Here is a 27,575-nt window from a genome sequence, read left to right on the forward strand (position 1 = left end):
CATTCGGATTATAAACTTTGCGAATAAGATATATAGGCCCATGATTAGCCTGACAAAACCATTGCTTCGTATAGTTATCAAATATATATATATTTTTTCATTCAATGACCATGTGTTGTGGAATTGAAACATGTTATCTGCACAAGTAAATCTCACATTTTCATGTATTGACTTAATATACTGGTCGATTAGTAGGCCCCTAGATATGATACTCTTAAATAGATACGCAATGTGCTAAAAATATCTCCCATTACAGAATGTTCTAAACTTATAACCGCTATATATCATCGCACGATTTGTTTGATGTACTTGACGTCAATTGACGTCAATGTTGGTATCCTCGATCGTTCTTTTAGCCCCTCGCACTATCATAACAATAGAACTTCTCCCAAAAGAAGTTGCCTAAATCATGCCATGCTGTGTGAATAGTGTACAATGTATTTGCACTCTGATAAACCCCTCTTGTTAATGTGCATGACTGTCGCGGGCAAAGTTCATGTATATAGCACTGATTTGTGTGAACTGTAGTGAGTGTGCAGAGTAGAATATAGCTCCTGGTGACCGAGGAGTGTCTATGCGCACGTGAAAGGAAGGAAATGCGATATGAAATTATACTACTAAACAAAATCAAATAAAGCAACAGAGTCACAAAGTATTCACAGTGAATGTTGTGCCCATATACAAAGTACTGTAACGTGTGATCGTGTGAATCGTTATTTATCACTGTGTCATGCATTCATATGCCCATATGCCGTTGACTTCCAAAACTTTATATCAAACGAATTAAATGTCTATTCAAAGAAGGTCAAAAGGGCATCAAGTAAAATGACGCTGGATATTTAAAGGGATGGTTTAGTATTGGTGGAGATGAGAATTTGGCTTTTAACCTTTTCCAAATACCAGAGGAAACCACTTATGAAATAGTACAGAGGATATCATTCTAGGAGGAATTCAAAGTTTATTTGATGAAAATAGCTTTTGGTATGGCTGAGGCACCCAAAAACAAAGTACAACAAAGCGATCGTAACAAAAGCTGGGTCCCACCTTTTATTAGGATCGCTCTTTTTTGGATATCTCAGCCATTTCAAAACCAATTTTCATCAAATAAACGCTGAATTCCTCTTAAAAATACATGTTCTTTCATATTTCATAAAAAGTTTCTCATTACCTCACAAAAAAAAACATAACATAACTTTACTATTCTTTTTGTATGTATCTACTCTATCTCACGAATCATGTTAGAAAATGTAAACCTGGTGACAAAAAAGACTGAACAGTTCCTCGTCGATGTAGGGGCCTGCTGCAGATTGACAACATAATTTTTTTTTTTTTTTTGAAATGGTTGAGAGACCACATTGTGACGCGATTCTATTGGGACTCCACATATCACGCTCCCATGAATGGAAAAGTTTGAGGTGTTTTCCATTTGTTTTTTCCCACCAACCCTCCAAAACACTCTGACAAAACATATAGTACGGACCGATGAGCACCAAGTTAGCAAAATGCGCCAGAAGCCATTGTGCTGAAGACGTCATCAGTCATTGTGCCCAAGTTTTTGTTTTGTTTTTTTCATGGTCCACCCATGAATGAATAACGCCCTTCAGAGATTCGATAGCAGAATACATCAGTGACGTCAGAAAGTTTTGGTCGTGCGTAAACTCTTGCATTGATATCTAATATTCTGCATACAGTTTCAGCACTTCAGCCGGATGTTCCTTAGAAAATGCATGCGTGTGTGTGTGTGTGTGTGTTTATGTGTATAGGAAAGTTGTTACTTTTTACAACTTGAGTTTTCTTGTTGTTGCTGAGGCATACAGAGTTGCTATAGGGAATGATAATGTTTTATCACTGCCAGCAAACTTTATCTTATCTAATCTACTGCGTGCTTAGAGATGCGTCTTTCCCATTTTGATTTTGATTTTAAGCAATAGCTTCAGAAAGCAGAAACTTTTATTCGTGCAATTCACACTTGAAGTGTAAGTTAAAAGAAATTCAACTGTTTAAGTTAAGGTAAGAGAAAGATTATTTAGATAATAGCAAGTTTTTACATGGCGCATTTCAGACTTGAAAAGAATTTCAATGCGCTTTACAGAACAAATTATACCATGATACAAAACATACCAACAAACATTACACTCCCAAGTACAATATTTTACTCTGCAATGATCATCATATATAAAAGTACATAATAGATCAAAGTTGCTAATACATCTGGCATAATTGCATAAATAGATTCAAATTTAACAAACATATGCTATCTATATACAATTAATAAGTTTTGAAGTTTTGTTTGAAATTGTCGATAGGACCACTTTAAGTGTGTGTGTGTGTGGGGGGGGGGGGGGGGGAGAGTTGCGTATCCTTGGGAACCCAAGAATGATAACGCTCCTCCTGCCTGAAAAGTATATAATCATTCCTATAAACTGCATAAAAGCTGTATATCATTTGTATCAATGTCAATATTTGGATTGCGCTGCTATAGGAATCATGCCTATATTTAAAAAGTAGTTTCCCACCCCGCCACCTCTCTTTCCACCCGCCTGTTCACCGACGATAATAGGGAGCTATGTGCACAGACAAATATTAGACTACCCTCAAAGACTCCTGAATGCTGATGACGTCATTAATCATTGTTAGAGTCGATGAATGAACTTGCATGCTCCAAAGATTCTCGTCAGAGTATTTTTAACAAAGATTGCTTTCTGTTTGTTTGAAATTGACGCACATTCGGCTGTCGTCACGGAAATCAGGTTGCTATGCAAATGAAAGTCTAAATCTTGCATCTGAGCACATGAGGCTAAAGAAATGTATGATTCGTTTTTTGTTGTTTATCACTGAGTATTTGTATGTTTCTTTGTTTTGTTCTTCTATTCCGTATATCGGACCCGTCCTAGTATGATATTGAAATACTGCAAGACCACATCCCTCGGCAGAAGCGATAGGTGGCGCCATTCCATTGATTGCTGAAGGGCAAACTGATCTTTGCTGATCTTGTTGCGTTTATTTATAACACGTCACAAGAGTATATTGTTCTTGATATTGGTGTTTTACATTTCTTTTTAAGGCGTTGTTTTTCGGTGCTTTCTACCCCTGCAGGTACTACTTCTGCAATTTTTGCAGCATGTGCCCCGATGGTATCGCCACAAAGACGAACTGTTCTCAAGTTCAGGACACACAGTGCTCGTCGCGTTGCAGCAACCCCCGACACATCTTTGACATGGGCCGAAAGGCCTGCATCGACCCAAATGCAGGCTCTGCCACTTCATCCCGACCAGCGACAGCTGAACGAAGTAAGTCTTCCTCTTTGATTATCTGACACACACAAAAAAAATTGTTGCATCATAGCCAAATGTTGAAACGTCTTGTTTGGAGGATTAAATCTGACCCACGTCAAAGGTCAGAAGTCATTGACCTTTCACATAAAAACACTACTTGATAAATAACATTTATCTTTAATTAAGACTGTAATGATTATGTAAGATCACGATTAACTATTACACCCATTCATAAGCACATACATATATAATGTAATCACGCACCATTTTGTGTTTATTACTGTTGTGTGCGTGTGTGTGTGTGTGTGTGCAACATAATAAAGTATATTTGTCAAACTACTTTATACAAGAACATGGGACCAAAGTATAATGTGGGCGTATCATTTCATTTCCCATCGACCTCCTCATAGTTATTGTTTCTGCTGCCTGATTTCGCTCGTAGCAAAACTATTGTATGATGTTAATACGATAATACAAGGCCTATTCCATCCACTTTTGTCTATGCAGATGGCGCTTCAGTGATTTCCAATGGCATGTCCCCGACGGAAAGGATACATGGGCGGCCATCAAAAGGTAAGCCATCTTCTGATACGGAGGCTTTCTGCATCTTTTGCGAGCATTGCCAACATTTGACCCATTTATGCCAATATGACCCCCCTCAAAATGTAAGCAAACGTATTGGAATTTTCGAAGGCGGATACCCAAGCTACGTCTATTTAGAATCCCTATTGACAACCTCACGCCAATTTCAAACTTAATCTTTATGCTGTTTTATAGTGATCTAGATAAAGTTTTGGGAGTTTTGGGTGTGAAGCAACTCCTGATTTTTTGTTGTTGTTTGTTTGCATGTCTGTAAGTTTTTCTGATGTATTAGAATATGGTACGAAAAGGGGGTCCTCTCCATAGAAGAAAACTGTATCGAGGGTAATAATGGGTGAAATGTAGACAACACTGAACAATGATTTCATATTCATGTTTTCATGAAATTTGAAGCATTTGAAAGTTGTACAAGCGGAAGTCTCAAGGTGGTCCCCATTGTGGAATGGCTGCCCCACAAAAACAAAGAGAGTTGATTTTTACCTTGAATTGTGTTTATGAATGCATACTCAAACTCAAACGCAAGCTCAAAATCAGACTCAGACTGAGCTTCACACCAAAACTCAAAGTGCGAGAGTAAACCCAGATTCTCAGCGTCAGCTTCAATCTCAAAATCAGCCTACGACCAAGATTTAGACCCAAAATGAACATTAAATTCAAGCTCGGACTCAAAATCAGACTCAGACTCAAACTTAATCTAACACTAAGACTCATGCTCAGACCCAACTTCAAACGAAATCCCAAAGTCAGACTCAGATGTATAGGCATATACCTCAACGCTTGCCAAAACTAAGTTGGCGTTCATGTGAGGACATAATGTCTTGGACAATATTGAACAGAGCCGCAGAAGCAGTGCTTATGACAGGAGCGATGTGAAATAATGAATGCAATTTTTACAGATTGAATTAAAGACGACGAAATTCACGTCACAGACATAATTATCTGGTTGACAAAAAATCCTTTTTCATTCTACCGGTATGCCGGAAGAACACAGACGATGATACGAGACCCAATTATACTGATGTGTTGAGATTCTTTCAGTAAAAATTGTTGAGTGTCTTTACCCTTTTCATGACATGAATGTGACTATGATCATTACTCATAATATGTATTTTTCCCTTCTTCTTCTTTTTATCGGCTTCTAGAACCCGCCGTCGCCCAAACCGTGTTTCAACTCGAAACACTCATTATCATCCTGGCGGCCGTCCTCATCGTTGCTATGGTGATAGTCATTGTGATCAACCTAGTGGTCTGTTTCAAAATCCGATCGAGGGAATCGGCGGAGGAGGATCGGCTGAAACTATCGCAATCGCAGTCATCGTCACAGGCATCGATAACACAAGTGTGAAAAAAAAAGTATGTGCGCGTTTCCCGCGCCACATACAAGCACGGCAGGGACGAAAATAAGAAGAAGAAGAAGAACAACAACAACAACATTTCTTGTGTGAGGACGGCAGCTGCCCATCCCAAGTGTCACCGTTCACCTTAGGATCTCCAAACACCAGTCGTGCAACTGACAAACGAAAGTGTCGTAATGGCTGCTTTGTGTTGTTGATTTGTGACGTAAACTTGTTCATGACAATGACAAGCCCTACGAAATATTGCTTGTGCCTTGCCTATCGGAGAGGTAGAACTATTCTTTGAAGGAGTGTGGGGTGAATACATTATATTTTTAACTACATTCTGGCAATACACTCGCCAGTTGTATTCAATGATGAATTGATTCCAAAGCGGAAACAAATCCGTTTCAATTTTTTTGAAGGAAAAACAGGTAAAGATATTATTTTCTTGTCGATTGCGTATTTTGATAAAGGAATATGACATAAACAGTACTAAGAGTAATTGCTGAAAGGTATTCTTGAGTAATATTCAACATTGTTAGGAGACTCACGTACGTGCTCCTATTCTAGTGATGCATTGCCAAAAATCACGTTGGCAGGATGCATGGTCTTCAAAGATTTACAGTACTAGATTGTGTACAGTCTTAAAGGGATCGTATAGTTTTGGTTGAGGTCTAACTTCATGTTTCTAACATCTTGGGTGAGATGATGATAAACTTTTTATAAAATCTGAAAGAACATGTAATTCCTAGAGGAAATCAGCGTTTATTTAATGAAAATAGGTTTTGAAATGGCTGAGATATCCAAAACAGAGCAATCCTAATAATAGGTGAGACCCACTTTTTATTACAATCACTTTGTTTTACTTTCTTTTTGGATATCTCAGCCATTCCAAAACTGATTTCATCAAATAAAGTTTGAATTCCACTTAAAATGGTATGCTTTGCACTATTTCAAAAGTGGTTTCTTGGTATCTCACAAAAAGTTAAAAGCCCAATCCTCATCTCCACCAATACTATACCATCCAAGCTTGATACCATCCCTTTAGGATGACTCATGACAATGTAAAAACAGTAGTATAGACAGAAAAGTACATGTAAAGAATGCAAACAATTGTTTGATATTAATCACAATTGATGCCGTGCTCTTTTGTCAAAGGAAATCAGAGAAACAAAGTCAAGTGGAACGCGGGAATCCATGAATAGCTTAATTCATTCTAAAATGTCTGCTGTTGCTCATCGTTCGAAGCTGCTCATCTTCACGTATTATACCACGAGATGTGTTTGAACGCAGAGCTGCATTAGTTGACGCAGGGTGTTTCGAGATCGTGTTCAAAGGACTTGGAATCGAACTGTTGTTCATTTTCACATCATAGTTTTCGCACATTTTGCAACACTTGAAAGTTACAGTTTCAGAGATTTATTAAACTAGTTATTGTACAAGTAATTTATGATCTTTCAGAAGTAGGCCTATAGGTTAAGATATCATGGACATAATTGCCTACACATCGCCTTACGTTTTCAGTTTCAGTTTCGGTTTCACTTTAAGTAACGATAAAACGATGACAGCTCGTTATTCCGTAGGTTCGTTATTCCGAAGGCTCTTTAGTCCGAAGATCGTTATTCCGAAGGTTCACTATTCCGAATTCATTTTCGGATTAACAAATCTCCGGAATAACTAACCTTCGGAATAACGAACCTTCGGAATAGCGAACCTTCGGAATAACGAACAGCACACGATAAAAAACCGTGTCAATATACTACTACAACGTTGAGATTGTCAATTTTCCACGATAGAGCTGCACATGAATACCCTCGCAAAATGAGTATATAGATCAGGACGAATTGCTTCATTTATCTAGGTTATATAATGTGTCCAAAACATGATCCAAGCCACACACTTTTTTATATCTTTATATGTAGACTCTGAAAAGTTTATCGTGAATCTGCAGGCAGGTAATTTTTTTTTCATTACTGAAATATATTTAAAGTACACTTGTTCCTACTTTACCGTAAGGACCCTAAGTTTGCATTTTAACGTAACACAATTTGTGTCTTCATTGAACCACTGATGAATTAACATCAGATGGTAAACTTTGCGTCTATACTGTACAGCACTAAGTGCATGTAAATATCTATAATTTAAATGTAAATACTTTCTTCAGAGTAACTGCCTATGTTATGTGTACATGATATATGTATATTTGATAATTTATAGTGCAATGCCGGTCATTGAACATGTACAGTAAAAAAAAAAGTAATATAAAAATGTAACACTGTATCAGAATAAAGTCAACAAGGAAATGAGAAGAAATAAATTCAAAAAGTATGTGCTGCTTAATGATAACTACAGTTTTGCTTGAATATAAAGTTGAATGAGGTAAACATATTGAGACTGGAGAAAATCGTCAGTCAAAATGAAGCAAATATGCAAATCATTGGTAAATACGATAATGTCACGTGGCCTTCAAAAGTTTTCCTTTAATTTGCACTCAAATCTTCACTGATACTTTAAGTTGTTCTTAATTATAAAGGTATAAACAGTGATGAAGTTTGCATAAAACAGCAGCCTTTAGAATGCTTAAATTATTTATGAAAATTACCATTTTCAAATTATTTAAGAAAGCAATGTGAGACAGATATAGATTTGCTCACGTGCTTAGAACCGATACAGGCAACATTGTTTTGCGAGGAAATGCGCAACTTCTCTTTTTTCCGCAACTTTTTTTGTTACTTACAATGCGATTTATATGGATTTTTTTTTTTTTACTGTTGCGTTTGTTAAGTTTTATACTTTTCATTGAAATCAAACTTCAATATTGAATTGTCACTATTTCGTCGTGTCACAGAGTTAGCGTTAAAGGACGAAGGAAGTAGAAAGAAATCTTAAAGCTCTATACTTCGTTTTCCCAAAATTGCCATCTAAATCAGGCGACTGGGGGTCTCCTGTATTTTCATTTATCATTTCCAAGAGATCAATATCACGATTTCATCAAAACGTTCTTGATTTTGTATCGGTATGTTATTTCGTCATTGTACTTTGCGTTCAGTTATGTGTCCAGTGAGTGTCATGTGTAATTTTGTTTGTATGTTTGTGTTGGAAAAAAAAGCAGAATGAAAAAATAAACCAAACAAATCTTGTCTGACCAATCTGGTTCTGATTAGCGTTCATTTTTCTTTGTGAGGATTTATTAAATGCGACCACATCTGCCGTGTATACTGATAGTAGTCTGGAAAAGAAATAAATATAATGCACACACACCACTATATTGATAACATTTACACATTATGATATATAATTATACACGTATATACATATAATTATATGTACACACAAAATCATATATATATATATATATATATATATATATATACATATATATTATGTTCATATAATGTATCAAAAACAGAATAGGACTCAAGCTCATGCTGTCAATACCAACAACTTATTTCTTGACACACAAATTTTCGCGCTCCTCGCCCTTTATCATGTCGAGGAGCAAGAAAATTTGTGTGTCTATTTTTGTATTATTTTACCAACACGTAGACTACAAATTACCATATATATATATGTATATATATATATATATATATATATATATATATATATATATACATTAAACACATTTGTATATTATATACATACAGCCATCTGCATAATTGTAAAATGAATATTTTTGTTTTATTCAGTCATATATATTTAGGCCCCATTTATTGTTTCTACAAAGTAGAGCGATTCAAACGTTTTTTGACAAAGCAGCATAAGTTGTACTTGCAACGTATTTTGGTATTCACTTTATCGAAGTGTAGCAATGTTGTGCCTGGTGAACTTCAGCAAAAGATGTTGCAATTATTATCTGCAAGTGCTCCCTCTACGCTGAGGTACTAATACTGTTTCTTTTTCTTTTCCAATCCATTGCTGATCCTCAGAGGAAGTAGAGATCAGTTGTAAACAAGCTTTTAGCACTTCACGCATTACAAACATGATCAGAAAAGGACAATTTGTAAGAAGCGTGCCATAGTATTTCTGCTATCAACCGAGTCGTATTTTGGAATGCCGAGCCATTTAAGATGTACCGTGTGTAAAGATCCTCTTGCAGTAGACGGCACACAGAATTTTGGCGGCCGATGTACACCGTTGCAAACTGAACAGGATGATTATGCTTGTCGCATTGATCACTCAGTGCCTATGGTGAGAGGGCAATAATATTGATGATGATAATAATAATAATAATAATAATAATAATAATAATAATAATAATAATAATAATAATAATGATAATAATAATAACGATAATAATAATAATAACAACAATAATTATCATTATTATTATTATCATATCACTATATTATCCTTATTATCCTTATTATTATTATCATTATTATTATTATTATTATTATTATTATTATTATTATTATTATTATTATTATCATCATTATTACTACTACTACTATTAGGCCTACTATTATTACTTTTATTTTCATTAATATCATCATCATCATCATCATTATCATCCCCATCAGAAAATGCGCGCGCAAAGATGTTGTTCGAGTCTTGCTAATCGTCACTTTCTTTGTTAAATTTTTTTACCTTTTTATGTCTTTTTGACTGCTATTTTTACACCATCCCTTGTGATTAATACATCACCAAACTAAAATACAAAACAAAGCAAATGTATATTGATACTCACTAGAGAAAATGAATGGTAGCAAGATACTACAGGAAGGTAATATTATGCCTGAATGCTGACGGCTTGAATGAAATAAATGCGAAATTAATGAAATCGAGACACTCCAAGTTGATATAGCTCCTCAACAGACCACTAGCAGGAATATCTGATGGTACAGTTCTGGTTGAAATGGGGGATTCAGATTTTAACTTTTTGCGAGATAATTAGAAACCACTTATGAAATATTATGAAAGATCATACAATTCTAAGCGGTATTCCAAGTTTATGTGATGAAAATTGGCTTTGAAATGACTGAGATGTCCATAAACAAAGCAAAACAAAGTGATCCTAATAAAAAGTAGCTCTCACCTTTTATCAGGACCTCTTTGGTTTTGTATGCTCTTTCATATTTCATATGATGTTTCTCATTATCTCACAAAAAAGTTGGAAACTTGAAGCCCCATATCCACCAAAACTACACCATTCCTTTAGTATGGATATTCTCACATAAGACAAACTATGAGGTAACGATTTTCCATGTTCCTCCTTCAGCAATCTTGAACGTCGACTGAGTATTGGAACGTTCCCTTTGCGATTCTCCGATTAGCAAAACAGAGTACGGAGAGATCAAAGTTCGTACAATTCGGTTGAGTTTAATTTGTGTGTCTGCGTGATATTTGAGCTGCGCACACGATTTGGAGTCGAAGGTGAGTACTTTGACCGTAAGCAGGCTTCCTAAATCATTCATTAGCGGAGATAAGAAGCGTAATGTTTCCAATTCTACAGCCTTGGTCTGCTGTTTCTTGCGTGTGGCATTAGCGTTTCTTTTCACGGATCGCGACGATCGTAAAAGACGATTGAAATGTTTACTTCCTTGATGCGATCAATTACATCGTCATTAATGTCTGTACACAAGCACGATTTCTGCCATGTGTGCAGGCGTATCAGGGGGTATAGTGTCTCGTGACATTTCGTCTCCACTGACTGTTTGAGACAGAAAACATTCAGGCGTAGCTGAGAAAACCATGTCACTCTTCAAAGACACACTGCTGGCGACTTCTTCTGTCTGTTTGTTTTTAATAACCACTGCCCAGGCGATTTCGCAACATCTCACCCACAAGTAGCTACTTCCCCATGACGAAGTGTGCTTTGTTAAAATCGAGGCTTGGACAGGCAATTGGTGCACTGACAAGGGGTGTATAGTTTGCAACGGTACTCAACTTCAGGTTCTTGACTAGCCTCCCGGACCTGCTCTACTTCTTTCTCAGCACAAGCGTGGATCGAAGACGCGGAGTAAATACTCAAGGGAACATGGCGACTTCTCACAGACGAGTGTTCTTACTACTTCTGCTTCTGGTTGGATTGAGCGTCGTATTCACCGTGGCTCTCGTCTACAACATCGCATACGTCGAGAGGCCGGCCATCCGACGAGGCGTTCACACGCTGCGCGAGTCGAGGCGATTTTCGAACGGATCCAGGCGATCGTCATTGGCCGTGGTTTCAGGTAGACTTCAGGTGTTCGAAAAAGGACTTTCGAATGTATTCCATACGAGCAAAATGTCTCACTATAGGCCGATACTTTATAACCCCTCCTCCTCATCATCATCCTTCCCCTAATCTTCCCCTCTTTCTGCCCCTTTTTAAAATTCTACCAATGATAATAATGATAATATTAAACAATATAATGATAACGAGCTGTGATTGCAGTAATCACTACAGGTTTGATACTTTGTACGATGATGTCATGAAAATCACCATTTTCATCATCATCATCACCACCATCATCATCATCATCTTTGTCAATCAAATTTCCCTCTTTTATTGTGTCTCATCTGATGCTGCCACACATTTTGTTTAAACTGTAAATCTGTTCCCACATACTAATTCCCTTTCTAGAATTATCCTTACCACCACTCCTGGTGGTCTGTTTACAACATTTAACTCACCCACTTCTTCTACTATACCTCTACTTCTACTACCGCTCTATAGTCATGTTCTTCAAGTACATTGTTGCTGCTAATAATGCATGTACTATAATATACTGATATGACTTAAACAGATTTCTTTTCTTCTGATTTTGTCTTCTCTTCATCCTCGTCCACAATCATCATCATTTCCTTCTCAAACTACTAATATTGTCGTCTCCACTAGTACTGCTGCTGCTGATACTACTTCTACTACTACTGTTACTACTACTACTACTACTACTACTACTACTACTATTATTATCCTGCTACTACTATAGTACTACTACTACTATATACTACTACTACTACAACTACTACTACTACTACAACAACAACAACTACTACTACTACAACTACTACAACAACAACAACAACTACTACTACTACTACTACTACTGACTACTACTACTACTACTACTACTACTACTACTACTACTACTACTACTACTATAAACACACTACTACTACTACTATTACTACTACTATGGCTACAACTTCTTCTGTTTACTTTATTTCTTCTACTGTAGATATCAAAACTAAACCACTATCTTTATAGACCGATTCCCAATGTCATGTAGACTATAACTAGTTCCACTACTAATGTTACTACTTTTAATACTATTACTATTGCCTCCTATACTACTGGACTATTACTTCTTCTACTTCTCCTGTTCTTACTAATATTGCTTGTGTAACTACCTTTTCATGTTTTATCAACTTGCAAACATTCCTGCATTTTTTCTCTGTATGTTAGAGGGTAGTACCCACAAAGCAGGTAAGCTCACTTCAAATTGTAGGCCTATGTAAACTTTCCTTCAATATTTCCTCAACTTGTGTTCACAGGGGGTGATGCCGGTAACATTATGAATAGGTGTTTGGCTAAAATTTACACATGTTGTATTCAAACACTTCACCACTGTTCGCAGAATCAATGACTGTAGAGGTTTGTGCAAACAGTTCAGTTTGGTATAGCGAAGTTGTGAATCATTATGTATAATATGACGTTTCATGAGGCATTCATTCAGGTTGTGTTAATCGGCAAATAATTTCAGAAGATTGCCAGCCTTTTTTGCCGCCTCTTCAAAAATTGCCCACTCTCACCCAAAACACAGACTCACACTTTTGAAAGCAAACAGGGTTGCAGATTCGCAACAGTAACAATAAATTAGGAAGAATAACAACAGAGCAATTTTCACAATAGATGGGTAAATGGTCATTCTTCGAATTTTTGCGGCATTTCGATTTAGCGTGTTTTGCTGCTCATAATACACACCTGGAGTTAAGCATTTCCCCCATAATTTTTGATTGGTCTCATGAATACGCCTCCGTTTTTGGATCTCCCATGATGTATTCCATCTGTGTATTTGATACCTGTACATACTTATATGATTATATGTATGTATACTCGCATATTTCTACAGACTTTTATTAAAAAAAATTATGATTCTATATAATCAACAGTTATGAGACATACATGTCGAGTCATTCTCGACATGACCGAGAGGAGATTCTGAAGCCTATTGATATAGATCACATATAACTTGCCAATTATATCAAAAGATGTCATGTGATATCGTCGTAGTAACCCACTTCTCCTTGTGGATGTGAAGCCACAGATTTTTTATGTGCACACACACACACACACACATACATACAAACAAACAAACACTCACACATACAGAAAAACAAACAAAAACAATAACCCCTTGCATGGGTTATGCAAATGTTAAGACTGGTAAAAAACTAAGGAAGAAGACTAAAGAAAGGAAACAGAATAATATTTAGATCAACTTACCAGTCTACGTGGCTTCATGTCACATAAAAAACAAAACAAAACAAAACAAAATAAAAAACTGCCCGTATATAGGGCCTTCTCCAAACATCAGAGTATCTTTGGCATAAAACTTTAACGTCAATGGTGTGTCAATCTGCAATGATGGCTCAGACATAAAACAACATTTTTTTTTCTTTGCATGTAAACCATTTATTCTTTTTGGGAAAAGAAAGTGATTGATGATGTTATATCACTCAAACTACAATCAGAATCAGTAAACTCTTGGATGGCACAGAGAAATATACTTTGAGGTAGGGCGCATTTTTATTTGGTTTTTGAATAAAAAACTTATAACTTTCAAAAATTGAAATGTTAAACTTCAGTTTCTGATATCCTGAAGGCTCCAGCGGCGGACTGAACGTAAGGTATAGATATAAAATTTTAGGTCACATCTGCTGTATGAATGGTATGCTGCAAATTACTGCGTTTTAATATCAGAGCAGTTTGCATTTCATGAGAACACCGTATGCCACTCACTGGCACGAAAATTTGTGATTATATTCACACATTTCAACCACATTTTCACTTCAACGTACACCTTCAACTATATACAACATTACTGCAGGCTTTGGCTGTACTTATCATTATTCTGTAATAATCTGGATAAGTCCAAACCGATAGATTTGGTCCCGATCAAAGAGTACGATAACTCGTGATACCGTGCTTGTCATAACTTAATGTGGTGACAAAGAGTCCGCATAGAAAAGGAAGGTCTTGAACATAGCCTACTTCAAATACGGATACATGTACGTACTCCGTCAAGTCTTCCAACACACTGATGCATGAAGAAGCCACTTGCTACTAAAAGCGAATAAGAAAGAAAGGTGAGAGGGGGAATTGGACGAGTATCTATTGTAAGTGACAATAGGCGCCGATGTCGTAACAATGGGAATGCTATGCGTGGCGGCTTCGGGAGAACGAATGAACACACGATTGTCATTTCCGTACACGTTGTATGAACACACGCAAATAAAGCAACACAGATGACCGGGGGGCTCCGACTCGGCGTGTAAGTAAACTTTCGCTACTTCCATCTCGGTGTTGAATGTCTTCTCTTGAGGGAGGAGCAGGGTTTGTTACATCCAATGCCTAACCCTGGTATCGGGACTCCTGGCAGATTGAGATTCATTTCATGGGGCGCCGTTGATGAGTTTGGTGATATTTCGGACGAGCAAAATATGAGGAGAATGCTTTCGCGTCGGTTCGGTCACCTCCTGATATGTCTGGCCGGCTTGCTGTGTGTCTTGTTCGTGGTGAGGGTGATGTACATCATGGGCTACAATGATGGAAGGTCGTCTGTAATCGTACATCAGGAGCGCGGACTTAACGCAGACATATTCCCGTTTAAACCACCCGCTTCTTCAGTCACGGAGAAAAGAGGCGATGTCATTTCTGGTGAGATCTCTAAACTCAACAATATCCCAAAGTCTTCTGTGGAGTAACATTATTTTAAGTGCTGTATCAACTAACTCGATGTACAAGTGGCTATTAAAGCACAAAACTTACATTTATTCTCCATATTATCGCAACTTACTTCACTCCCAACAACTGAGGTGACAATGTATCGAGAAAATTACTTGTTTTCTTTCTAAATTGGAATTCAAAATCTAGTATGTTTAATAATGCAATAAGACCAAGGAACAGCTAACTACGCTCACTGTCTTTCATATCATTTGTTACAGTTACATCCATTCTACATCTGTGTGTGTGTGTTTGTGTGCAAACACCACATGCATACCTACACACAGGTATATGCACTATTGTATTTTAGTTAAGTTTCCATATAACACATCTTTCGTTTAAAAAAAGAAACTTGAAAGAATCTTGAAAAATCATTGCCGGTTCTTGTTAATTTTGCAATTTCACCCATGAAACCTTTAGCATTATATAAAAGATAAGTACCAACAAAATGATTCTAACGGTCTCAATTTTTCTCGTACTATTTTGATTTCATATCTCAATTCTGAAGGCCAATATCCTCTTCTTAGCCCCCTCTTCCGCCTCTTCCGTCCATACTTTTGTTCATCTCCTAAGCCTTATGGTGTTAATGAGTGCATAGATGTCGCCATTTTCCGCACATCTTGTCTAATACACGCCCTGTTGAGCTTATTGGCCCGTCCTTCGTTTTACACTACAATCTTTGCCTCTTTCTGAAACCTCCCGGTGCCCCACCCCCTTCTACGTGTCGTCTCTGGACACTTACTACCACGATCTACCTCACTGCCTCTTCAATTCACTTCATCACACACACTGCACCAGTCATGGTTGATTATCTTTATAGCGATACAGAGTGGAGAGTAATGGCAATGTGTGTGTGTGTGTGTGTGTGTGTGTGTGTGTGTGTGCGTGTCTGTGTGTGTGAGTTTGTATGTATGTGTCTGTCTGTCTGTCTGTATCTCTCTCTCTCTCTCTCTCTCTCTGTGTGTTTGCAACTTAAAAACAAATGAAAACAGACACATATTGACTGGGACGTCTTAGCTATGTATAAGGAGAAATTTCAATTTTTGAAGTAACTTTCTTGTTAAATATAAGATAGATAGATAGATAGATAGATGGATAGATAGATAGATAGATATTGGTTTCATCAAAAGGAAAATACATAGCAGCCCAGAGGCTGAATTGCGTGTTCTTTATGTAAATATACAAACGAAACAAAACAATACCATACAATAATCATTCACATTAAACAGTCTATCAAAAAATAGCCTTATTACATATACATGATTATACTACAAATACGATTCTCTTTCATAATAAAACATTCCATGAACAACTAATTACACATAAATGATTACAGCAGAAAATAAAAACAATTGATTTGGAGTATCAAAAGATACAAATAGACCTACAGTTGTATATGCACGTGTATTATGTATAATCATGAATAACATACATGTGCCCATTGACTATAATGATAACTCTTACCAAATTTCAAATCAAATATTCAAACACTACATAAATTAACCATATACTTATTTACCTTTTATCTTACCATCAGCTAACAATTGGTAATCATTGATAATCTTTGAATGCACTGATCACTTGGCAATCTACAATCTTTAATGTTAGACAAATTTTTAGTAGTTTAGTATTTTAGAAGTGAACCACACTCTATTATAGTGACTATAGAGGGACCAGCGGATTCCTGATCAACAAAAAAGGTCACATTTTGTGTGTTTGCCAACTATTTCACGTGAATAAAGCTCTTCAATTTGACATTTAAACCTGGTCCATTGTTTGCGGATTTAGAAACCATAGGATTGTCGGCCACCTTAACCTCACAGTTAGGCGTGACGTGGCATGCAGGAAAATGGTTCGTTAGATATACGTTATACGAAATGCACGTGCATTCATACTCGTCAGGACTGGTGTATGTATGTATGTATGGTTGCTTGTGTGTTTTTTGTTTGGGTTTTTGAAGGGAACTCTTCATATCAGCCACGACAAATAAGGCAGCAATTTGAGCACCTCAAAAAATTGGTGTATTCGCAAATTCTCGTTACAGAGCTACAGTATACACAGCCATAGGAGTTGCTGCCTGAAGAAAAAATGTGAATAATGAATTATGCATAATGATTTACGATGATATTACGAGATTTCTGTACATACATGGATGAATAACAGGGCAAAGTATCCCATCTTTTGGACGTTGTATAATTCAGTGTCATATTCCTTGGATATACCCTTGCAAAATTGTTGATAATAGTTACGGAGTCACATACTAATGTCCGCTATATAGAGAAGTTTGACTGTACAAAATGCTTTCCGTACTCTATGGTTTATTGATGGACGATTAAATAATTTTGTATCAAAATCAAAATAATGTTATAATGAGATATGGACTTTGTCACTCTTGGAATTCAAGGGTTTTAAGGGAACTGCAATGTGCTGACATCGACACGAGGCCTGATGTTAAAAAAAACAAAAACACATGTATTTTCTGGCATTACTAATTTGTTTCTCCTCTTCCGACACCTACAGCTCTTAACCAGCGCTGGATGACATGGCAGACACTGGAGAGCCCAGGCAAATACCGGGCCTGCGTCCCGTACCCGACGCCGGACCATGTGTTCGACCGCGAGCTGACGGGCGGGCTCGTGGACACCAGTGAAACCAATATGACGATATTACAGTGTCTCCATCACTGTATCAATTTGGTAGGTTGGATGAAAACTAGCAAAGAAAATTGGATTCCATCGGGGCTCGAATCCGAGATTTCCGGATTGCTGGACCTGTGCTCTTGTACCGACTGAGCTAAGGAAAACCCTAGTACGGTGTTCATCCCAAGTTGATTTCTTTCCTTCGAGTTTACCATACGAGTCTTGTCAGGTTTATAATAACTTCTGACCACACAAACAATGGAAATTAAGGGGTCTTATGGTTCTTAGCTCGGTCGGTAAGAACACCGGTCTAGCAATTCGGAGGTCTTGGGTTCGAATCCCGATAGATTTATTTCCTCGTTGTCATTTCATTCATATTCAATATATCTGGTCAGTTTCCCTATTTGATTGAAGTTAGTGGTTATTCCCTTCCTTTGTGTAACCCAAACAGCTAGAAAGTATCGGCAAATCTTAGACTGTGTGCTGAGAATGAACCCAACAAATAATGGATAAGGATTAATCATGATATTTGAGGTTTAAAAAGGAATACGCAGATCACTCTGCTGTCAAGTCTATTACGTAAAACGTATTTCATTATATATATTTACCTTGAAATAATTAGTTGTGATAATATTGGTGACTGAGATGACAATAATCATAATATTTGTGATAAAAGACTAATCATTGATAACCGTGGCGATGATTAACAGTCGAGAGTTTAGGGAGAATGGCAACCTGCTTGCAGTGCAACTCTCACTGAACTTCGTCTGAAAGGAAATTATTTTGAAATAATCAATTTGGCAACAAACAAAACAGAAGATGAACCTATCTTGACTTCTGTCGAGGAAGTCCCTTCCTTGATGCTATTGGGGAAGAGCAATACAGGCCCAAATGATAAACTCCGATGGAATATCGAAGCTGCGTTCTTGGAATAGAACGCCTGTGACTTAACCACTAGGCCTATTGGAGCACTGTTCTTGTGTGTGCGTGTGTGTGTGTGTGTGCGAGTGAGTGAGTGTGTGTGTGCGTGTGTTTGTCTCTCTTCTTTCTTAGTGCTCGAGTTCATTAAATCTGCGGAAAGTAATGACTAGAATTTAGCTGATGAGTCGGAATCACCTGTATCTGATATCGATTTCATAATATGTACCATTGTTTGTTTGTTTTGTGTTCTTTAAACACAACCTTTCCTTCTTTATTTTTATCGCTCTCATGTTAAGTTGATTATTTTGACAGGGATCAAATGACTATCTATCTGGTGGCAACATGATGAGTATCATCATCATCATCGTTACTGGTCTTGTTACCATTTTTTAAAGATTGTTTTGAGCGTCACTCTTACCATTATTATCGTCATCCTTATTGTAATTATCAGATATTCGATTTCACTTTTTAAGCCTACTTCATTCATTCTGTCGGATTGATTAGTTTTTATCTGCCTCTTCCTCTCTGTAGGAATATACGTACGCTGCTCTCACGAAAGGCACGCAGTGTTATTGTACAAACGTCCACCGATCTACGAGTCTTTTGAGGTACGTGGACGGCGCATTGTGTGACGTGCCCTGCACGGGAGATCGGAATTACGACTGCGGTGGACGTGGGTACTTTTCACTCTATAGGACGTCAGTACCAGGTAAGTGAATAGGATTCTATTTGTTTTTAGTGATGAATGCCGTCAATCATTCTTCACTTTGATGATGAATACCACTTACATCCCATTGATCTTTCAGCACTTTGCCTATTAAGAACTGGTATTTTCCCCACGTTAGTTATTTTATTCGAACTCGTGGGCCGTATTACTCGTGGGTGTCGGGCTCGTGGAATCAAACCAACTAGACAGGGAAAGAATTGTTACAAAATCGAGAGGCTGACAGACCAGAATGTGATACGCTACACTGCACTATCAGACTACAAGGTTCTTCAAAATTCATGAATAAAGGTAATCAATTGTCATGTAAACATTTCCATGAAATTTGTTTTCGGACACTTACAAGTGCAGTGCGTGTGCATAGGTGAATACTAGCAGTACATTATAATAAGTCAGTCCACAAGACAATACACACAATGACATTCAGTACACAATAGTATTTGACGTTAGTGGATGTGTTGTGATGGGAAACGTTCACATTCTAAAATGTGGAATATACTGTCGGTGCCAAAATCTATGTACCTTTTCCCCTCTAGACTCCCAATAATGTTTATACAATTTCTATGAAAATACGAAATGTAGAGCTCTTTTCAAAAGTAGTGTCATGCAAACATCACGTGACCAAGACGTCATCGAGATGTCTGATTGCTATGACATACAAAACCGCACTGATTTGTAAAGATAAGTTTGTTTTTTTTACATGCTTTTATTCGACTGTTTCATTGCTACATAGGTTATACGTGCTGTTCTCTCTAGCCTAGGCCTAATATTGCGTTTGTTCCCATTCTTTATTGGCAGACGTTCGCTGTAGCAGTAAATCAGTGGGCAAAGATGGCGCTTTTCCGATGACAGCTCTCGCCAGCTACCCTCGTTCGGGCAATACATGGACGAGGCAGCTGATTGAGGCGGCCACGGGTGTGTACACGGGTAGCATTTACTGGAAGGCGGAGCGCGAGTCGCCGATATCGCAGAAAGGTATGAACCCAACCCGTGTCGTCTGCTAAAAACCGCGACATTCACAGAGCTTCATCACAGGGCCGGCCAGGGGTCAATTTTACAGAAGACTCACTGCAAGATTATTGTCGTTATATCTGGAGTTTACTATAAGAACAACTAAAACAATATTGCCTGCCAGTTGATTGTTGCACCCGCTGAAACCACAGTGGCTGCAGTGATCATTGTAAACTGTAATATCATCGCACAACGTTTTTGGAGCGTACCCCAAAAGTGCTCGGAAACATTTAAAAGACTGTAAAAATGTGCAAACCACACGATATGTAAAAATTATTGTAATACCCAAAGCATATATTTCATGCGTGGTATCTCGCCCCATGGTAAAGATCATGACAGTGAATATCTGCTTTGTCAAAGGCCGACATTCTTGTAGGCCCAGACATTATGTGTTTGTTGCTAATTTTGGGAAAAAATAAATTTCTCTCAGACAAAAGATAATGCAAAATAAGTCTTCACAAAATACTCAAAATGATGGCAAGATGTTCATTACTTCCATTTTTTTTTCATTTCTACAAATTCAACCTGAGATTACCACCAAGAAGTCACCCCCCCCCCCATACTTGGTGATTGCAATATAAAAACATACAAAGACTAATGTATATTGACCAAAGTCACTTTACTTAGGAAACGATCATGAGTGCCTATCCCGAAGAAAGACATCAAATTTGAAGTACTGTATAAGAAACTCTGTAACCACGATGTGTCTCGTAACCATAGCAACGCATCTTCCCCCGCCGCTCATCCTTCTGTCTTTCTCATCTCACCATTCTGTCTTTCTCATCTCACATCCTTGTGGTCAATGTTTTGACCAAAAAGTTTTCCTAGGTGGCAACGACGACTACCACAGGCTGCACACGATATGCGTCAAGACTCACAGGTCGGAGAAAAAACACATAAGTGACTTCAGCGATGCCGTTTTGCTGATCAGAAATCCCTACAGAACGATCGTAGCCGAGGTCTTCCGAAGATTCATGTTCGCCAAGTCGGGTTCGGTCGACGACAGCATGGAATATTTGAAATCAAAAGGTAACAAACTTGATAACATAATGTGCACTTGCATAGGAGAAGTGACAGCAACTAAACCCTTTGTGTGCTTAGAGTGACGGTTAGCTCAGAAAACCTCATAGCATTACACATTCTCTAAGGTCCTTGGTATGCACAGAAAAGAGTTAACCCTTTTGTTTCTTTGAGTTTCGATTTGTACAGAAAATCTCATAGCATTGTACATTGCAAAAACATCGGTGTTAGATTTAAAGCCGAACACCGATCAAGTGTTAATAGAGGACCACACCCACAGGTGTAGAAAGTATGTTGTGATGGTGTTGAAAAGTGTTCACCTGTCACTTCGTTAATTTGACACTTGTACCTGGTGATATTTCTGACACTACGCTGGTGTTAATTCAAAATTGACACCGCATGGTGTTGATTTCATATTGCTGGTGTTAATTTCAATGTTATAACACCCGTCAAGCTTCAGTAGGAGACCACACCAACTGGTGTTACTGTGGTGTAAATGTGTTTACACTTTTTTTAAAGAAAAGTAGTTTATCGGAAAATTCTTTATCGTATTGTTGAAGTTCAAAATCAACAAGAAGAAAAGTAACTAAAAAACTGTTCAAAACAATTTCATATTTTGAAATGACACCCTGAGGTGTTGATCTAACATCATAAATGAGCGCTGGGAATTTAACACCAGCTCGCTGCTTCATTATTAACACCGGACTTTTTGTAGTGTACACACTGTCCAAAGTCCCTGGCACAGAAAGGGTTAACTCTTTGTGTGTTTTGAGTGTAAAATTGACACAGAAAACCCCATAGCATTGTACACACGGACTGATGTCCCTGGCACAGAAAGAGTTAACCCTTTGTGTGCTTTGAGTGTCAGTTAACACAGAAAACCCCATAGCATTGTACACAGTGTCCAAAGTCCATGGCACAGAAAGGGTTAACCCTTTGTGTGCTTTGAGTGTCAGTTAACACAGAAAACCCCATAGCATTGTACACAGTGTCCAAAGTCCCTGGCACAGAAAGGGTTAACCCTTTGTGTGCTTTGAGTGTCAGTTAACACAGAAAACCCCATAGCATTGTACACAGTGTCCAAAGTCCCTGGCACAGAAAGGGTTAACCCTTTGTGTGCTTTGAGTGTCAGTTAACACAGAAAACCCCATAGCATTGTACACAGTGTCCAAAGTCCCTGGCACAGAAAGGGTTAACCCTTTGTGTGCTTTGAGTGTCAGTTAACACAGAAAACCCCATAGCATTGTACACAGTGTCCAAAGTCCCTGGCACAGAAAGGGTTAACCCTTTGTGTGCTTTGAGTGTCAGTTAACACAGAAAACCCCATAGCATTGTACACAGTGTCCAAAGTCCCTGGCACAGAAAGGGTTAACCCTTTGTGTGCTTTGAGTGTCAGTTAACACAGAAAACCCCATAGCATTGTACACAGTGTCCAAAGTCCCTGGCACAGAAAGGGTTAACCCTTTGTGTGCTTTGAGTGTCAGTTAACACAGAAAACCCCATAGCATTGTACACAGTGTCTAAAGTCCCTGGCACAGAAAGGGTTAACCCTTTGTGTGCTTTGAGTGTCAGTTAACACAGAAAACCCCATAGCATTGTACACAGTGTCCAAAGTCCATGGCACAGAAAGGGTTAACCCTTTGTGTGCTTTGAGTGTCAGTTAACACAGAACACCCCATAGCATTGTACACAGTGTCCAAAGTCCATGGCACAGAAAGGGTTAACCCTTTGTGTGCTTTGAGTGACGGTTGGCTCAGAAAGCACCGTAGCATTAGACACACTGTCTTATGTCCCTGGCAAAAAAAAAGTTAACTCGTTTTGTGCTTTGAGTGACAATTAATTGGCTTAGAAAACACCATAGCACTCACTGTGCACGCTGTCCAAAAGTCAGTGGCAAAGATATAGTTTCATAGTTACATAATGACGAAGAAACTCTGCCAATACATGCAAAATATATTTTCCACTGACATTGCGTAGCTAGTGTACAAATATATTATGTATACGTTGTAAGCAAGGGAAGTATTGCTTATAATACAGTACTAAATAGGCCTTATTTCATTGCAAGAAACTGACAAATAAATCGTCCTACAGCGACGTAAATAAGCGCAAAGTAATTAATGTTTCAGTACTAGCCAGGACTATAAAAAAAAATCATGGGCATACATACTCGGGTTGACTTTGAGTCAATGATCTGCGGATCATCATCGCCTTATTCTGATTGCGAAAATGATATCAAAGTATGTGACCCACTTTTTACTTCTTACCCGTATGGCAGCAGTGGGAAATAGACGATATTTCTTGTTACCAGTTGACGAGGACGATGTTGTGCATGAATACGATTTCTCGGACGGATTATGAAGTTAAGCGGCGAAAAATAATTATTATGTCTTCAAGGAAAAGTGAAAAATCAAACGCAAAGCAGAAAAACAAGTCAAGCGATAATGAAGTGACCGGAAAGATGAATAAAGGAATTCCTGTGCAAGGTTCACATCATCATTAGATGTAAAGCTGCGTAAGCCTACATCCGAGTTTGTATGTTGTTGGGTTTTTTTTTTCTCGCAGCTTCAATATTTCTTTAGACAAGCTCTACTGTAAATGCGATAAGTCATCTGGTTTTCATTGCCCTTACATCTTGATTTGTCAAGGAAACAATTTTGTCTTGTATGCTGATCTTCAAAAAGACTTACATTGTATTTCGATATTCGTCGGAGTTATTTCCACTAACAATTTGTGTTGTTTCAACGACTTTATTTGAACTATCGTTTCTGGGGGATACATGTACTTGTTCGACTTTGACGAAGTGCAATTATGAATTAAAGGCAGGGTGAATGGTTCAAAATTCTTACCACTTCCGCTGTTTTGTTGTTCTAATAAGCAATACATGCACTTTCAATGAGATCTATCGTAGAACCTAATTTCGAGGATTAACTTCGTGTTCGCTTACTTCACATTTTTTTCCTTCTCCAGATTGGCAGAAGTTTGTAGATAAAGAGGGCCAGAGGTGGCATGATATGAATCTAAACTGGATCAAATATTCCAAGCGATTACTGGTCATACACTACGAGCAGCTCGAGACTCACACCGAGGACCAGCTGACTAGGATAGTCCAGTTCCTGCGCAAGAGTCCGGACCAGGAGCGAATCGCCTGCTCCGTGCAGGACAATCCGTCCTCCTCCTCCACAGGGGTGTCGCTAGGCAACCACGGCGTGAAGACGCGCGCCTATCTCACCACGGACCCCTTCACACCGAGCATGCACACGATCATTGACTCCTTTATACTCAGTGTGAATGAATCGCTGATAGCCAAAGGCCAGGATCCGTTGCCTAGCGACTACAGCAATATTCGTGTCTTCTGAAGACGTCCGTTACTGCATGTGTGCTTGGCGATCACACGTGGCGCCATTTACATTCGGAACGCTGTGAGACACGCTTTATCCAAAACTGTAAAAATATCATGGAGCAATATTTTGATGATCAGTGACCATGCTGACTCAAACAAAGAATACTCGTAGGTCTTTATAATGTGTATATTACGCTGAAACAACTCACATAGCCTATACACCTACGAAGAGCCATTAACATCACTTGCTCGCTCACATCTTTTTCTTTTTCTTCTTCTTCTTCTTCTTCTTCTTTTTTTTTTTGAGGGGGGTGTTTTATAATGTGTGTGCAAATAATCATGGTAGTGCGGAGCAGGGTTATCAGGGATAGTTGCTCCTAGAGAGAGCGGGTTTTTTTTCATGGAACAAATACTAAACAACTTTAGATATAAAAGGAAATGTTATAGAACAATAAATAAGAATAAGAAGATTGTAAATTGAGTCTCAAACTGTGAGTCTGCAAATACCCAGGGAATGTGTACATGTCTGGTGTCCTGATAACAACAACCAAGCTAACAAACAGCAAACAAAAATTTCTGCATGCAGCCTTGAATGTTTCATGATAGAATTACTTTTAATTTATCCAATTAGGAATCATATCTAACATTACTTCATTTTAACATGGTATTGCTGGGCTCTTCTTTGTATATTACGGAGAAAAAAAATAAATATTATAAAAATGTATTTCCTAAATTTTGACTTCCATTTTATGTCGTGAGCTCTAATGAGATGAATGTTTAGAATTACCTCAGGTATATCTCAATTTTGTATTTTTGCCGCAAATGTAGCAATAAAGTTATCTCCTAGAGTTGTCCAAATAATATCACCACATCCCTCCAATAAAAAAGGCTAAACTATCCATAAAACAAAAGAAATAGAGGACTGAATTAGATGAAGTAGATTTAGTAGGAGTTTATCACAACGTTATCAAAAACGCAATGGTATTGTGTTGAAAAGTAATTACAGGTAATAAAAAAAAAAAAAACTCTTGTCAATTGCCGTGTACTAGTATTCGAAGTCGCCCAGATGGATCATCTTCCCTAGTATAACACGATGTACAGGCCGGCCTGTGTGTGTGGACTGTGTGTGTGTGTGGGGGGGGGGGGGGGGGGGGGGGGGTGTGCATGTTTGTGGAAACTTGCACTTTCACCGGTAGTTGGATATTATGCTGCAAATGGGGGAAAGAAATGAATAAGATTTGAATGAGTGATAGTTGTTTGTTTATTTTGTGTGTATAAATTATGTGGGTGTGACCCTATCAGTTAATAAAATAGTGTGCGCGTGCTCCAGGTCCGTGAAAGGCTTTTTTTTTTTTTGGGGGGGGGGGGGGCAAAATTGATACAGTGGACCTTTCTAGAAAAAGATCGCTCTCTGAGAGGGGTATATTTTCAACCGTAAAAATTAGTTCATTTTTTGTCGTTGGTTTGAAGTATAAGCTATAAAATGTATCTGATCTATTTCGTGCATATACTGACTTGCCCTAACCTATAATATATAAAAAGTTCAGCATCACCCTTCTTGGATTTGTGTCCAAGATGTCAACCCTCTCTTTCAGGCTGATCACTTACAGGTATTGAATGTGATGGAGTTCAAGTCCAAGTTCAATTTTCTCGATCGTCTCCAACATAATCAATAGCAGATGCGTACAATGTAAATAAAAAGAAAGAGACGTTAACTTATATAATAATTTAAAAAATCAGAGTACATTACAATTTTATGTGAAACCAAAGAAGTGAAATAATTTAGTGATAAACAGTTTGATGGACGGAGATTATAAAGCTTGTAGATTAAAAAAAAAATGAGTGAAAATATTCACTTTTGAAGGAGAGAATACAAAAAAAGAGTGAATTTGAAGATTGAAGATTCACTCCTATTTCACTCTAAATTCAATCTTTTTTTTGTATTCACTCCTTCAAGAATGAATATTTTCACTCATTTTTCTTAGAGTACAATTTACATAAAAGACTCACACAAATGATCACCAAATGCAGTATATGTTACTAACTGAAATGGTCAAATCAAACACACACACACCCACACACACACAAACAAACACTTTAAAACCACTACAGCTGTACAAACATAACAATCCAAAAAAGAAGTCGAGAATCGGACTTGAAAAATAGAAAGAATGAAGAAGTATGGGAGAAAGGACTGAAATGATTTAATAATCGGAACATAGACATCCTTACAGATTATCCATCCATGGAATTATTACTCATATTACATGTATTATGCATATGTCTTGTTTATAAGATTTCAATAATATCAATTTCAATTTACATGTAATTACTGCAAGTGACGTTCAATTCTTAGAATCATCACTCAGTGTGTTCAGTTCATTTTAGTTCAGATTGTTTTATATCTCCGCTTGTACCAAAGAATTCAGTATGACAAATTAAAAAATGTTTACATAGAAATATAAACAAGAGTACTCATAAGAAATAGGTAATTACGTGAATAGTCTACGTAAATATTACTCACGGTATATCTTAAAGTATACAGGTGAAAAGACCGCTATAGACAAGAAGTTCGCCCTACTTGGATAGCGGCTTCTGGGCATTGTGGTTACCTAGTTGAAAATAACATAAATACTGTATCTTATTTGTAGCCATTTATTTAATTGGTCTGAATGAGATCGGAAAACAAAAAATCGGATCAAGCTGAATATGCACGTGAAATTGGTAACGTCTTTTTTTTTCCAAGAGAAGAAAATGATATTTAGCAGTGTTTGATG

General features: G+C 37.7%; 1 protein-coding gene across 1 annotated transcript; it reads left to right on the top strand.

The window, feature by feature from the left end:
- The first annotated feature begins 10,650 nt into the window (after nucleotides 1–10,650).
- Nucleotides 10,651–24,814, top strand: LOC139717817 (sialate:O-sulfotransferase 1-like). The gene is made up of 6 exons (XM_071629315.1): nucleotides 10,651–11,385; nucleotides 17,664–17,839; nucleotides 19,235–19,412; nucleotides 20,226–20,402; nucleotides 21,258–21,467; nucleotides 24,426–24,814. Exons 1-6 carry the CDS (start codon nucleotides 11,193–11,195, stop codon nucleotides 24,812–24,814), a joined length of 1,323 nt encoding a protein of 440 aa, XP_071485416.1. The 5' UTR covers nucleotides 10,651–11,192.
- Nucleotides 24,815–27,575: the final 2,761 nt, after the last annotated feature.

The sequence above is a fragment of the Diadema antillarum genome, unplaced genomic scaffold (genome assembly GCF_040938485.1).
Source record: "Diadema antillarum isolate AM-2024a unplaced genomic scaffold, OU_Dant_1.0 scf00000083, whole genome shotgun sequence".
Lineage (NCBI taxonomy): Eukaryota > Metazoa > Echinodermata > Echinoidea > Diadematoida > Diadematidae > Diadema > Diadema antillarum.